At 35.4% G+C, this 15,694-nt stretch overlaps 1 protein-coding gene and 1 long non-coding RNA gene across 3 annotated transcripts; one reads left to right on the forward strand and one right to left on the reverse strand.

Annotated features, from left to right (window-relative positions):
• The first annotated feature begins 9,127 nt into the window (after nt 1-9,127).
• On the forward strand, nt 9,128-12,744 carry LOC121246592 (metal tolerance protein 1-like). 2 transcript variants are annotated; one of them, XM_041144771.1, is made up of 3 exons: nt 9,133-9,292; nt 10,443-10,517; nt 11,241-12,744. In XM_041144771.1, exons 2-3 carry the CDS (start codon nt 10,515-10,517, stop codon nt 12,486-12,488), a joined length of 1,251 nt encoding a protein of 416 aa, XP_041000705.1. In that variant the 5' UTR covers nt 9,133-9,292; nt 10,443-10,514; the 3' UTR covers nt 12,489-12,744. The 2 variants fall into 2 exon arrangements, with proteins under 2 accessions (XP_041000706.1, XP_041000705.1); XM_041144772.1 differs by lacking the exon at nt 10,443-10,517 and having other exon boundaries at nt 9,128-9,292.
• A 269-nt stretch (nt 12,745-13,013) lies between these two features.
• On the reverse strand, nt 13,014-14,266 carry LOC121246594. The gene is made up of 2 exons (XR_005937147.1): nt 13,652-14,266; nt 13,014-13,529 (listed from the first exon to the last, which is right to left on the reverse strand). It is a non-coding gene; the product is annotated as an uncharacterized LOC121246594 (long non-coding RNA).
• Nucleotides 14,267-15,694: the final 1,428 nt, after the last annotated feature.

Here is a 15,694-nt window from a genome sequence, read left to right on the forward strand (position 1 = left end):
AATCACCCCTACAAGCCAAGGACCATCCATCCCAGAACTTAGCTTTCTAATTAGATTCCAAGTCAGAAATCTATTAGCCATCTCAGGATTTCCATAAATTCCCATAAATCTCCACTCAGGCCTATCCACCATCACAAATACTTATTTGTGGTTAATATATTTGTTTTTTTTTTTTTTTAAGTTTGAAAAAAGTTGTAATGATTAGTTTGAAAAAGTTATAATAATTAGTTTAAAAGAATTTGTATTTGAATGATGTTTGGAAAGGAGATAAGATGAAATAAGATGTGAATTTTATGATGGAATCTTTTTCCAAACAAGCTTTAAGTCTATGCAAGTGTAAAAATGCACCGCCAAGCCTATTTAGACAAAAAAATTATGGCCTTTCTAGATTGTGGTAAGAGTCTGAAAAAATATTTAAATCCCATTAAAAGCTCTTTAATAACTTTAATTAGATTGTTCGGGTATTACATATTAAAACACTTTTAATCTCAAACGCACTAAAAATTGCGATTGAGAAAAACATCATTTTAAAAAAATTGTTAATAAACAAAAATACTCATACAACTTTTAGATAACTACAACTTTTCAACTTTCAAAAATATAATCATAATTTTTAAAAATTTAAATAATCGTCATTTCTACTTCAGAAAATACTTTTCTAAGTTTTTTTCAAACAAACATAATGTGTTTGAAAGTATTTTAAACATATACATACCAAATAGTAAATGAATTTTTTAGAGAAAAAATAAAAATAAATAAATAAAAGGTCCTATTTTAGATGAGTTTGACATGTGATCAGGTTAGGAGCCACTGGATCAAGTTTGAAAAGTTATCTTTTCATCAACAATACTGCTTATCTTCAACCTCGGTATTCAACCAGAGAGCATCGTCGTATGGAGTCTCATACGGTGTGCAATCCTAAGGGTCAACTTTTATGGAGTTTTGAACAGAGTGGAGTGCAGAATATCCCAGTTCTAGACGTTCAACCTGAGAACCTCGTGTGGAGTCCGGAAAGAATTGTGTAATCCAAACGTGCTCTCATTACAATCAACAAAATTACCCAAAACCAGCTGGATATTTTCACTCTATATTAATCAGCACCCATTTCACTTTCCTTTTCGACCATACTTTTCGGCCACAACTTCTATTTACAGTAAAATGATTCGAGTTTAAAATATTTTATTAAATTTTGAAAAAGAAAGAGAAAAATTAAATAAAAACATTAAAAATTTAAAAATTATTTGAATATAACTTTTTAATATTATTTTTATTTTAAAATTTTAAAAATTAGTATTATTTTTTTTATGTTTTATTTGAAAAAATTGTAATAATTAGATAATAATTAAATAAGAAATTAAAAAAGTGTTTGTATTCGAGTAATGATTGAGAAACAAATATCTGAAAATATTTTAGATATACTGTATTGCCAAACAGGACCTTACTCTCTCCATATTTTTCTCATCTCAAAATAGTTTCATTCCACTCTTTAGTTTCAGACACAAAAAGCTTGCAAACCTTTCAAGATGCCATGCTTATATCGTATGTTTTAAGCCTAAAACTTCATGCAAAGGCAAAGCTCTATTCCCCTCTAACACTCAAAGCAAATAGGTTTGTGTTCATTGCTTAAGTTATTCATTAAAAACTTTTGGTTTTTGTTTTGACATGTTTTCATCATTTGTCTCGGTGTCGTTATGTTTGGATATTTTATTATCAATATCCAAACTAATAATATATAAAATAAAATTACATGTTAACAAAAAAAATTTAATAATTTTAGATATTAAGTTGTCAAATAATAATATTAGTACATTCTAACAACAAATTAAAAAAGGCATATAAAAATAAATATTTATAAAATTTAAAAATATAAAATATTTTTTATATTATATATAATTTTGTATTATATGATAAAGTATTAATATTAAATTTTAAAATCCTATATAAATAACTATATATTATCACTATAATCTGTTGTATTAATAGTTATACTAATACTATACCACTATATATTATAACATATTATAATATATTACTATATTAATATATACTATAATATATATACTATATTATATACAGAAAAAATGGGATTGAACTAGTCCGATTATATTCCTGCTCTAGTAATTTTTTAGATGGTTGTACTTTGTTTGGTAGTGGTGCGCGCTGGTCTGACGTGGAATTGCATTAGAAGACAATTGCTAGAAGCAATGTCCTGAAACCAACAGGAAGAGGCAAAACAATGAAAAATAAAAATAAAAAAATTGTAAAGCCATGCCGAGCAAGTCTGTTGACTGTCTGCTGTTGTCATCTCTGCATTGGCAAAGAAACTGGCGGAAAGAGGCTAATTGTTTTTTTAAAATGATTTACACGTAACATTTTTTATAATATTTTATACAATTATATTTTAAATGAGAAGTATTTTTATAAAATAATTTATAAAAATAATATTATTTTATAAAAATATCTTCATTTTACAATATTTTTGTGCAATATGTTATATAATATGTTGTATGTATAATATTATTATTATTTTTTTAAACCGGCTTATGGCAGTCATTTTCGGACAAATTATTTTAACATTTTTTTTTATAACAGAAACTTTTATTAATGAAAAGATTATAAACATTTACAAAATCATAAGATTTGATAAAGAAAGTCTGAAATACAATCCTCCCAAATCTCACAATCCACAACATTCCAAGCATTCCTAACAAGTTTGTGAGATGCCATATTACCCTCTCTACATACATGAGTAAAGGAGCATGAAATAAAACAACTCTTTAATCTTTTAACTTTTGCAGATCACATCCCTAAAGCTGGATCAAACGTATTGTCTTTTTGTAAAAACTCAACAACTAACAAAGAGTTAGATTCAACTTGCAAATTAGAAATACCCCTGCTAGCACAAAACTGGAAGCCCCGGAACACAACCAATAACTCAATAGCTTCAGGATTTTCAACATCAAACTCTGCCCTACTAGTTGCTACAATCAACTCTCCCTTTGCATCTTGCAGAAGAAAACTAACACCTACTCTCCTTAAATCAGCAAACATGGCCCCATTAGTATTTAGCTTTAGAACATCCGTAGGAGGAGGCTTCCATTTGAGATGTTGCTTTAGCTGAACAGAACAAAGCCCTCTAATCTCTTTATGATTCTTCAGAGTATTCACGACAAAAGTAGCAACCTGTTTTGGATTTATCACAACCTTATCATAAGCCATCTTATTCCTCCTGTACCATAGACCCAAGCAAGTGAAAAAAATAGAGCCAACATATCTTGATCTTTCCTCTGACATATCTGCATAGCCAAATCAACCACCTTTCTATTTACATGAAAACTCGAGCTGGGTAGCAATTGGTTCCACAACTCTTGAAGACCCTTGCAACTGATCACTGCATGATTAAGATCTTCCAGAGGGTAAGAACAAAAATCACAATGCCCCTCAGTAACAACTTGTTTCTTCATGAGGTTCTCTTTTGTCGGGAGTCCATCTTTGCAAGCACGCCAAGCAAATAATTTAATCGTATTAGGCACTGCCATTTTCCATAAAGCCTTCCATAGGCCCTGCTGACCTTGCATATTAGAGGACTCCGCACGATTACTCTTCATCTTATCAATAATAAAATGATAATAGGTCTTCACAGAGAACTTTCCATCTCACTCATGTTCCCATATCCATCGATCTACCACTGTCCTTGGACCAAGCACAATTTTTAACAAATTTGTGATCACATTTAAATTGAAGAGAGATCTAATTTTGTCCATGTCCCACCAGCCTGTTAACTCATCAACCAAACAAGCCACTACATCATTTCTATTTGACTCAGAAACTTCAAACCCCTCTTGCTCTAAAGCACTGTGCCCTGGGATCCACTTCTCAGTCCACAAAAGTGTTGTCTCCCCATTCCCAATCCTCCATCTACACCCCTCTCTCAACCACTTCTTAGCCTCCCAAATGCTTCTCCACATGTAAGAAGGATTAGGACCCAAGCCTGCTTCAAAAAAACCATTCTTGGGAAAATATTTTGCTTTAAACAGTTTATGAAGCAAAGAACCTTCATTTTGTAGTAATCTCCATCCTTGCTTGGCAAGTAAAGCAAGATTAAAAATTCTAAGGTCCTTAAAACCCAAACCCCCTTTTGATTTCCTCTCACACATACGACCCCAATTCAACCAATGAATTCTTCTTTCTTCTTTTTTTTTTTTTTTTTTGTCCTACCAGAATTTAGTCATAAGCTCCTCCAACTCAGTACACAAACTATTAGGGAAGAAGGAAACAACTCATACTATAAGTTGGGAAAGAAAGTGCAACAGTTTTCAAAAGAGCTTCCTTACCCCCCTTGAGAAAGTAATTTTTCCTTCCAGCTTTGAAGCTTGTGCCACACCCTCTCTTTAATAGATTGAAAAGCTCTATTCTTGGACCTTCCCACCAAAGGAGGTAATCCAAGATACTTCTCGTACTGTAAAATCTCCCCATTTCCCCATAAGAGACCAATCTCTTCCCTAACTCCCCTGCCCACATTGTTGTGAAAAACCATAGCAGTCTTTTCTTTATTTATTTTCTAGCCAGACACACTCTCATAGACTGCCAGCAGATTTTGTAATCTCTTATTCTCCTCCACATCTGCTTTACAAAACACCATGCTATTATTAGCAAAAAGCAAATGATTTATATTTGGGGCTCCTTTACAAATACGAATACCAGAAATTTGCTTCCTTCAACAAATCTATCAAACCCTCGGTGCATAGAAGAAAAAGATAAGGGGACAAAGGGTCCCCTTGTCTCAAACCCCTAGTTGGTTTAATAGATCCTTTAGGCTCCACATTAATCAAAACAGAAAAGGAAACTGAAGAAACACAGAACATAATCAACTCAATAAAAGTCTTGTTGAAACCCATAACTATCATAACAGTCCGTATGAAATCCCACTCAACTCGATCATATACCTTACTCATATCCAACTTTATAAACATATATCCTTTCTTCCCTTTGTTTTTGTGCTTTAAATAATGTACTAACTCATAGGCAATAAGCACATTATCAGTAATCAAATGGCCCGAGACAAAAGTACTTTGGCTTTCCTCAATAACAAAAGGTAACACAGATTTCAACCTATTGGATACAATCTTAGCAATCAGCTTATTATCCACATTACATAAGTTAATAGGCCTATAATCAGCAACTTTTTCTAGGAACTTCTTCTTAGGAATAAGGATGATATTAGTATGATTAAGGGTAGATGGAAATCAACCTGAATTCAAAGCAATCAACACTGCTTCAGTGATAGAAATACCAACCACATTCCAATATTTTTGATAGAACATAGGTGACATCCCATCTGGACTAGGGGCTTTACCAGGATGCATTTGTGCTAAAGCTGCATCAACCTCAGCCTCGGTGTATGGTTGAGCAAGGTCTTCATTCATAGATGAGGTTACTTTACAAGCAAGAGAACACAGAAAGTCAGTAGACCCCTTCGGATTTGAACTTGTAAAAGATTCCTCAAAGTAATCCAGAATAACCTTGTTCCTCTGCTCCCCAACCTGCCATATCCCACTACTATCTTTAATTCCCACCAAATTATTCTTTTTCCATCTCTGAGATGCCTTCATATGGAAATATCTTTAATTTTTCTCACCCTCCTTTAACCAGAGCACTTTTGATCTCTGCTTCCACATTAATTCATCCTTCTCCAACCATTTTTTAACATCTCGAACTTTATTAAGAACCTCCATATTATCCCCCAAAGAACCAAGATCATGTATCATTTCCATATGTTTCCTGGCCAATAATAGATTCATCTGCACATTCCCAAAACAATGTTTGTTCCATCGGCATAACTGGTTCCCACTTTCCTTTATCAAATCCATTACAGCCCTCATATTATGACTTGCCCCAACCCTCCTCCAAACTCTTCTAATAATGTCCTCACAGGCCTTCTCACCTACCCACATGGCTTCAAATTTGAACTGTTTTTTTGGTTTGGTGAAACTCCCAACCACCTCATCATTAACTCATATTGGGACATGATCCAAATATGCAACTAAACCATGTGTAACTAGAGTAAAGGGAAATCTGTTCAACCAGTGCAAATTCACCAACACTCTATCCAATCTCTCATAAACACAATTAGACCCTCCCTACGGTTACTCCAAGTAAACTTTTGTCCTCTAAACCCCAAATCTTTCAAAGCACAATCATCCACCACCTCCCGAAAAGCTGAAACTTGCCAGTCAAGCCTAAGATTTCCTCCCCATTTCTCATGATGGTGCAGCAACTCATTAAAATCACCCAAAACAAGCCACGGTTCATCATGCTTCCTACATAGGGTTCTCAATAAGCTCCAGGTTTCGAATCTTTCATGAACCACTGGGCATCCATAAATGTCAGTAAGAAACCATAACCCTTTCGTAGGATCATCCTCAATAGTAGCATCAATATGATAGTGGGAATAACTCAAAATAGATAAACAAACATCCCTTCCCCAGAGTAAAGCAATTCCCCCTTTTTGAATAATAGAATCAACAGCCAAACAACTTGAAAAACCCAAACGAAATTTACATACCTCAAATTCACGAGCAATTAATCTTGTTTCTTGTAAAAACAAGATCTCGGAAGCTTCCCTCTTCACTAAATCGCAAAGGGTTCGAATGCCCCATGGGTTCCCAAGCCCACGGGCATTCCAACTTAGGGTCTTCATTGGCCCAGGTAGGGCTATTCAACAGCCTCCGTTGATCGCAAAGTTTCAGTTCCATGGCTAACTATGGCAACCCCTCTCTTCACTTGTTTTGCTGCAACACCCTCACTGTCAAAAAACCCCTTCTTTTTTGTGCTTCTGGAATGTTGCAACCGTTGAAAAGCACCCGATTTGGCAATTGTCATTTCTTGCACAACCGATAACCTCTTCCACTTATGGCTAATAGCCCCATCAGATTGCTGCTCAATACACGTCCCATACTGTCGACATGGCCTGCATCTATAGTACACAAAACAAGCCCACTTAATTCCAGCCCCTTCTTCATAGGCCCAACAGAAGTCCCTAGTCCGAACACTTGAAACTCATCAGAAAACTTCTGGGTTTGTTTTTTCATTGCCATCAAGTTCGATTCCTAGTTGCCCATGTTGAGTAACTTCCGCTACAATCCCATAAAGTTCGGTCCCCTACTGTAACTGTTGGCCAGAGCCAACTAAAACATTTCCTTCACGTCTTCCCCCCAACTCCTGCCCACCTAAAACTGCCTCCGCCCTATTTGCTATAGTTGTAGTCACAGATACAACTTATTCTTTTGGATAACCATCTGTAACTGCCTTGCCGGAATCTACCAAAACACCGCCATCTACCAGCCCAATTGTTTCCGTTTCAATCACTGACGACGGTGTTCGTGGTGGTCTGGGAGACTCACAATTATCTCAAAACCTCCCAATTTTTGGTCTGTCACCAAAAGTTGATGCCCTTAGCCAAGCACCATATGGTAGTACCCCTCCATTCTCCTCTACCACCCTTGAAGCACACTCCTTCTCACTATGCCCCAGGAGCCTACATCGATAACAGAAATTAGACAACCTTTCATAAGAAAGTCGGACCCAAATTGGATCACCCTCCCCCATTGAGAGTTTCGTACCCCGCATAAGAGGCTGAGTAACATCTAATGTAACCCTAACTCGTAAATAATCTCCCCAAGCCACTTTGTCCTTCTCCACATCTACTTTCTCTACTCGCCCAATTTTTTCCCCAATCAGCGTACCAACATACTTGTTTCTAGCCCTAAGAGGAAGATCATGAACGCAAAACCAGAATTGAGCCTCAGAAATTTATTTTAATTTGATTAACTTGCAAGCCTCCATCAACTTTTGTCATCAACACCAAATGTTTATGAAAAAACCAAGGCTCTGCTCAAATCGCCCTTTCTTTATCACGCGAATCTTCAAACTCAGTAAAGAAAAGATTGGAACTGAGATCTCGAAACCGAACACCATGAGCTAAACACCATGCCTTCTTCATCGTAATCTTAAAAACCTCACAGTTATAATGTTTGTCAGTAAGAAGGGACATAATCAAAACCTTTCCGCCACTCCGCAATGTATCAGCCAGTTTATTCAACTTGACCACCACTCGATCATTCTCCTGCTCCATTAAAGACATCTGTCTGTATAAATCATGTAAACTACAGCCATCCTACTAAAGTTAGTGAAAACAAAGATTTCCACTTCAAAAAACACGCAAAGACTGCACCAGACTGCACCAGGCAGTAACCACCCCTCCACTCATCGATAGATAGATGAAAACCTATTTACGTACGTGGATAATTACTAATGATTTTTAACATTTTTTATTAAGGAAAATTTTGACAAAAATTGATCCAACATAATACATTTCAGATGTCGGTTAAATCCTTTCCTGTGATCTTTTATACAACTAACATATAAACAAGGCGAACTGTTTAACTAAAATGGATAATATATATATATATATATATATAGAGAGAGAGAGAGAGAGAGAGAGAGAGAGAGAGAGAGAAATACTATAGCCACAATATAATTACACAAAAATGACAACCTCCGCAATTAGATTTGAGATGTGTTTAGTTGTTCAACCCAACTCAACTCATCTTAATTCATCTCAACTCAATCATTGATGATATCTATTACTTTTTCAACTTTTTATAAAAAAGTTAAATCCATGTCAACTTTCTTCATATATTTCAACATAAAAGATTAAATTCATCTCAACTTAAAAAAGTTAAACTCATCTCAATAAGATTCATAAAATACTATTATTCATATATCATCTCAACATCTAAACACGATGTTAGGGGGTGATGGACAACTTTTGGCATTTTGTGGTTGGGTTGCCGGCCGATTACTCATTTTTTACATTTTTTTTAAATATGTATTTTTAAGATAGGGGCTTAGATATTTTAAGATCTTGATCAACAAATTGAACTGTCACCAAACAAAAGAAAGGGAAATTATTTGGTACTCTTTAAACATAGGATTATGGTACTTCCTACCTATTATAATATGTCATTTAATTAAAATTAATCATAAAAATATTAATTTTTAATAAAATGATAACATATGATGGAATAATATATGAATGGTTGTTGGGCCGGATTTCGAATGACTGGTAGGGTGAAAATGGTAAAATCAGCATTGCGAACTATGGAAGCCGACTCCCATAGTCCCATGCTTAAAACAAAGAAGGATCTCTGGTGCGGGAAAGTCCTGTATTATCGACTCATCGAAATCAGAGAGTGAGAGAGCACCCTTTTGGCACAGACGAAAGTCAAAGGTTTGTATCCCCTTTATTGTTTGGTATCATCATGAGACTATTACGAATTTTTTTCGTGAAGATTCTATTTTCTTTCAACTCATAGACTATCAAGTTATCAACACCACTACTACTTCTACTTATTTGTGTTTTCTGGAAAAAATGAGGTCTCTTATACGAGTTCTGAAATGTGATTCTGGGTCTAGTATTTGTACCAATTTCAGTTTTTGTTTGCTTCTTTCAATTAATGATTAAAACATATATTGGTAAAATTATACAGATAGGTCCCGTTTGGATTGAGAGTTATTGAGAGTTGAGATAAGATGTGTTAAGATGAAAGTTGAAAATTGAATAAAATATTATTAAAATATTATTATTGTTTTGAGATTTGAAAAAGTTGAATTGTTTATTATATTTTACTTGGAAATTTAGAAAAGTTGTAATGATGAGATGAAATAAGATACGTTGATCAACTTCTCAATCCAAACGGGGCCTAGTGTTTGGTTTTGATTTTTTTTGAAGTGGATTGGGATTAATCTTCCGCCTGATATATAAAATCGTTAGAAACAAGTGGTGATCCTTAGGATCTGTTTTTCTCTGTGTTGTTTTGGATGAAAATGCATGTTTTCTTTTTTCCCAAAATAATTGTGTCGGTACTAACCTTCAGTGAGTGTTTTCATCTCTCCATTAACATTTCTCCAGGTTTAATCATGACTAGGAGTCGGTGACAGATTTCTTTTTTTTTTTTGGGGGGGGGGGTGGGGGGAGGGGGCTTTTATGGATTTAATATGTGACCCCAACATCATAAGGTGGATTTCCTAACGCATTCAAGATTATGGATTTTTATTAAGTGGCACATTCTCATCACAACTAAACAAAGTGCTCATCAGTATTTTTCTAATTGCTTGGACCGGAAATGTAATTGGATGACCAGTGTAGGTTTCACCAGATAACATATGTGGCTTCTAGAATCCCATGAATTAGCATTCAATTGTTTTTTGTTTATCAGTATGGATTAGCATTCAATTGTAGGCTGGTAATCTACCAATTAGGCTTTTTTGGTGTTTCCAAGAGTTCTATAAATAAGAAGGATTTATTAGGTAGGTCTATGGGGAAAGCAATGTTGCCTTTTTGGCTTATAAAATGACGCAGTGATGATTGGCTCAATTAGGTATAGATCTCTGTGGAAAGCAATGTTTCAAAATCATAAGTCAAGAGGATTCAAGCAACTTGGTGCGTAATCATGGTGATTGAATCTGACTTTTCACTTGGATATAGGACTCATTGTTTATCTCTAAAAATGTGTTTATAACAATTTCAATGGTTGTAGTTATTATTAGCACATTTAAAATTGTGTAGTCCATTGCTAATATTATGTTTTGAATATGCTGGGTCTTGTTTTGGGTATTGTTCATCTCTAAAAGGTGTATTTATACTAGTTTCAATGGTTATAGTTATTTAGTTATTTCTAAGCCCATTTAAAATTGAGTAGTCCATTGCTGATGTTCTGTTTTGAATATGCTGGGTCTTGTTCTGGGTATTTCCAGCATCCTGCTCTCGAGGGGGTGGAGTCCTGTTTATCTCTAAAAAGTGTATTTATACTATTTTCAATGGTTGTAGTTATTTAGTTATTTCCAAGCCCATTTAAAACTGAGTAGTCCATTGCTGATGTTCTGTTTAGAATACACTGGGTCTCGTTCTGCTTTTGCAGCGATGTATTCACAATTAAGTCATCGGTGGTTTAATAAATCATACTATTCTCCATACTTTGGTCAATTCATAACCTGCACTTCTACTCATGATTATGATTTTTCTAAGCAATATTCTTGTTTTCTGGTCGAATATAAGAAGAAAATGCATGATTTTGTTGTTTGAACAATTTCAGACAATTTAGTGCATATTCATACGCATAATTATGGTATTGAGGATCCCTTTCTATGTAGGCATTCTCATCACTCTGAATTTTCAGATGAATGAGCACAACTCTCAACCTGGGCAGATTATTGAAATCAGTATAGATGTTCCTACTGGAGAGACAAGCGCCGGAGGGAGTAAATTTTGTGGAGAAGCACCTTGTGGACTCTCGGATACTGGATCCAAATCTAAGGATGCTAGAGAAAGATCAGCTTCGATGCGCAAGCTTTTAATTGCAGTGGTACTTTGTGTTGTCTTCATGAGCGTTGAAGTAGTTGGTGGCATCAAAGCCAATAGTCTTGCAATCTTGACTGATGCAGCACATTTGCTTTCAGATGTTGCATCTTTTGCCATCTCATTGTTCTCCATTTGGGCTGCCGGCTGGGAAGCCACTCCCCGTCAGTCCTATGGATTTTTTAGGGTTGAGATTCTTGGTGCTTTGGTTTCTATCCAACTCATATGGTTGCTTGCAGGGGTTTTGGTATATGAAGCCATTGTTAGACTGATTCACAAAACAGGCGAGGTAAATGGAATTTTAATGTTTATTGTTGCTGCATTTGGTCTTGTGGTTAATATCATCATGGCTGTCTTATTGGGCCATGATCATGGCCATGGACATGGACATGGACATGATGAAAATGGTCATGGTATAAGCCACAGCCACGGAATGACAATTTCTGCTCATCATCATCATCATGATGAGCACCCAGAAGATGATCATTTTCATAGTCGTGAAGATCCTGCAGACCATCACGGTCATGGAGATCATGCAGACCATCACAGTCTTGAAGATCATGCACACCATCATGACGATCTTGTTGAACCACTGCTAGATAAACCAACAAACGGACCCGAACAGAAGAAGAGAAAGAACATAAATGTCCAGGGAGCTTATCTCCATGTACTCGGGGACTCTATCCAGAGTATTGGGGTAATGATTGGAGGGGCAATTATATGGTATAAGCCTGAGTGGAAGATAGTTGACCCGATTTGCACCCTTATTTTTTCGGTAATTGTTTTAGGGACTACTATCAGAATGCTCCGGAACATACTTGAAGTTCTGATGGAGAGCACACCAAGAGAAATAGATGCAACAAAGCTCGAAAAGGGGTTATTACAAATGAAGGAAGTGGTGGCCATTCATGAGCTCCATATATGGGCTATCACGGTAGGGAAGATCCTGCTGGCTTGCCATGTCAAAATCATGCCAGAAGCAAATGCAGACATGGTGCTGGACAATGTGCTAAATTATATCAAAAGGGAGTACAACATCAGTCATATAACTATACAGATAGAGCGGTAGGGGGCCGTTCTCATGGAAAATAATTAGTGGAAAAATTAGATTTCTATAGTTATAGCAATAATTGCAGTGGGCTCTTCCTAGCAGGAGGTGTTGCAGTCTACTTATAAAGGAATATCTTCAGAGTTAGCAGCAGACTCTCTCTCTCTCTCTAAGATGAAAATGTTTGAGCCCAATTCCTCAATATATGGTGGATTTATAGTTGTCATATTTAGTTTCTTTTAACCTATGGGAGTCTATAAATACATATAGTTTCTTGTAACCTCTCTTTTGCTTCGTGAATACCCACACAATATGTCCAACTGTTAAAAGTAAAAACCGAATTCTTTTCTTCCACCACAGAAAGGCATCAGCTAACACTTGGGTTGTGTCCACCAACGTGTGAAAATATTATGAAGCAATTATAATTAAATAATTAAATAATTAGTCAAAGGACATAATCTTTAGCTTCCATAAGGGAGGTCTGGAGTTCGAAACCCTCATCCTCCAATTAAAATAAATAATTAAATAAAATCAACACAATTCTTAATCTTAAATCTAATTGTCATCTCCAGTATGCATGTCATGTTAACAAGTGGGATTGGGAATCTGAAAATCTAGATCGAAAAACAGAAGTTCTCTAACAAATAAGAACATGTCACAAACAAAACAAAAATGGTAACCTCCGAAGCTCGCTCACTCCATATTAGCGACAAATTTGATGATAGAATGCCGATGTTGTTTCTGATATTCATGTCCAGGAGCTCATGAGTACTTCATAACCTGCACCAATAGTTGTAGATCAGGCCATGCAGATTCTGATTCGTTTCTCTCTATTTCCTCTTTTGTTTGCCTTATTTCCTTTTGGAGAGAGAAGTATCCATCTCACTAAGAAAGGAATATTCTGGGTTGCTACCAGCATGCATCAGCTGACGCTCGAGTCTTGGCGTCTACCACAAAATAGTTTCAAGAATCACGCATTTGAGATGGGTTTCAGTTGCTCCATGATAAGCTCAGCATAAGCGAGACCTGTGAGCCGTGAGGTACTTTGTACCTTCCTTTGTTCTGCAAAATGGAAACAGAAACTGGGTACGCATACATTACCTTTGAAGGCAAGCAGAAACAGGACAAAAACCATTTAAAAAGAGAGGCTCCACCTTGTGAGTTTTGAGGATTAGAAACATTACCAAAAGATAGGGGTGATGCTCGCGCGCTACTAACATTTAGAACTGTTATCTAGTATTATTGTGTTCACATGCGTAAAATTTTAACCTCTTTTTCCTCAACCGCTCGCTAGAGGACAGGTCCAAGTTTTTTTCGTAGTTTTCTTGAGAAAGATGATGCTTCTGCTTTGTGTGGCTAGCTAGAGCTCCTTGCTTTAGAGATATTGAGGCCACAGTTTCAAAAGATAAGATTCTTCTTTAGACATTATCAGGTAAAGTTTTGGTGTTTTCAAAGGAGGTTTGGTTTTTTATTGGTTTGAATTTGTCTTCTTTGTAAATTTCTGTCATACGTATATCTGCTGCATCTGCTCGTGTGAGTTCTAACTTCTAAGCACAAACGTACGTACAAACGTCTTCCAACTTAATTATACATTTTCAAATGAGTTTTCAAATATAAATGGATGGGTGCATGAGAAGGTAGACGGCTACGGCATGTTAGAGGAACTTGGAAGAGGAAAAAAGAATAGAAAAGAAAGAAAATCGCCTTATAGGACAGCAGGACAGGTTCATGCTCATAATAGAGGTGACGGAGTGATTGCTCTGATAGCAACCCATGAAAAATAGTAAAAGTTGGCCCTCATAAAGCTGTCTTTGTCTGTCTTCTAAAAAATTGAGATTTGAGAGTTCCAGATACAGTGTAGTAACATGTTAGTGCCTGTATAATCAGGATATCTCATCCCATTCGGGAAGGATATTATATGATGTTAAACCAAGAAGGGTAGTGATCAGCTCTAGATCATTCTAACAGTGAAAAATGATATTTGCAGTTCTGAATGGTACAATTCTCACATACTTTTTTTTAGAAAAGTGGTTAAATATGATATCTACATGAAAAAATAGAGTACATGAAGACTGCATACTCCAAAACTGTATATAGCATTTCCCTTACTCATTTTAGGTGAGAATGCAAAATAGAAAGAAGATATACAAATAAAGAGAATCATCCTAGTATTTCAAAAAATCATTAACTAAAATAGATAAAGTTTGTTTTGGTTAGCTAAAATAGATCAATTTTAGATAAACCATTGGCAATTTTGAAGCAGCAAACCATGTCAACTTGTATTTCAATTGGTGGCCATCACTAGGGATTCATCCGAAAGTGGAGGAGAAGGTGGGAAGATAGATCTATAAAGGAAGCTCAATGGATGAGGTGGTGCATGCGCGCGTCACACTCAAGCCAGCTCAAATTACAAGCTAGACACAAAAATGGAGCAAGTGGTCAATTGGCACTAGGCAGAAGGAATCGTGGGTGCTTTAAACTTTAAAGTCAACAATGATCGGGGCATAATAGATTTGCCAACTCTAAAAAAAAAAAAAAAAAAAAAAAAAAAAAGGTGAGAACAACTCAAGGAAAAATTAAAAAAGAAAAAAAATAAGGAAAAAAGATAGAGAGGTGGTGTTTCAACCATGCATGCGTGGGCAGGTGAGGGACAAAGAAAAGAAAAAAGAGTACAAATTAAGAAAAAAATACATGATATGCCAAGAAATAATAAACTTAATTAGGATTGATGAGGAGAGCATTGGCCAGAAGGTTCTCCAACTCATTTTATTTAATCATTATAATTTTTTTAAATTTTTACAAAAATAATTTAATATTTTTAAATTTCAAAACAATAATAATATTAAAAAATAATATTCTAACAATATTTTATTCACATCTCAACTCATCTCATCTCAACTTACTATCTAAACCTCTCCTTAGAGTTTGATTCATAATATATAAGTGTGCTGTTCTTAGATTAATTATATATAGCATTAGGAATATTTCATCTTAATCAGATTTTGTTTTAGGATTGGTCTTGTATTCCTCATTAGATCGAAACTCTACACGGATCGATCTACAATGAAAACAGGCATGCAATCACCTAGCTACTAGCTATTCCCTTATAGGCCTGTTTAGAATTTTTTTGATTTGGTTTGATACAAGAGATGGTTTTAATATCTTATCTGTAAATCTCAAGTGTCTATTTTATTACCACGGTATTCTTCCGTTATAAGTAAAGACTA

Source organism: Juglans microcarpa x Juglans regia, chromosome 1S (assembly GCF_004785595.1).
Source record: "Juglans microcarpa x Juglans regia isolate MS1-56 chromosome 1S, Jm3101_v1.0, whole genome shotgun sequence".
Taxonomy (NCBI): Eukaryota; Viridiplantae; Streptophyta; class Magnoliopsida; order Fagales; family Juglandaceae; genus Juglans; species Juglans microcarpa x Juglans regia.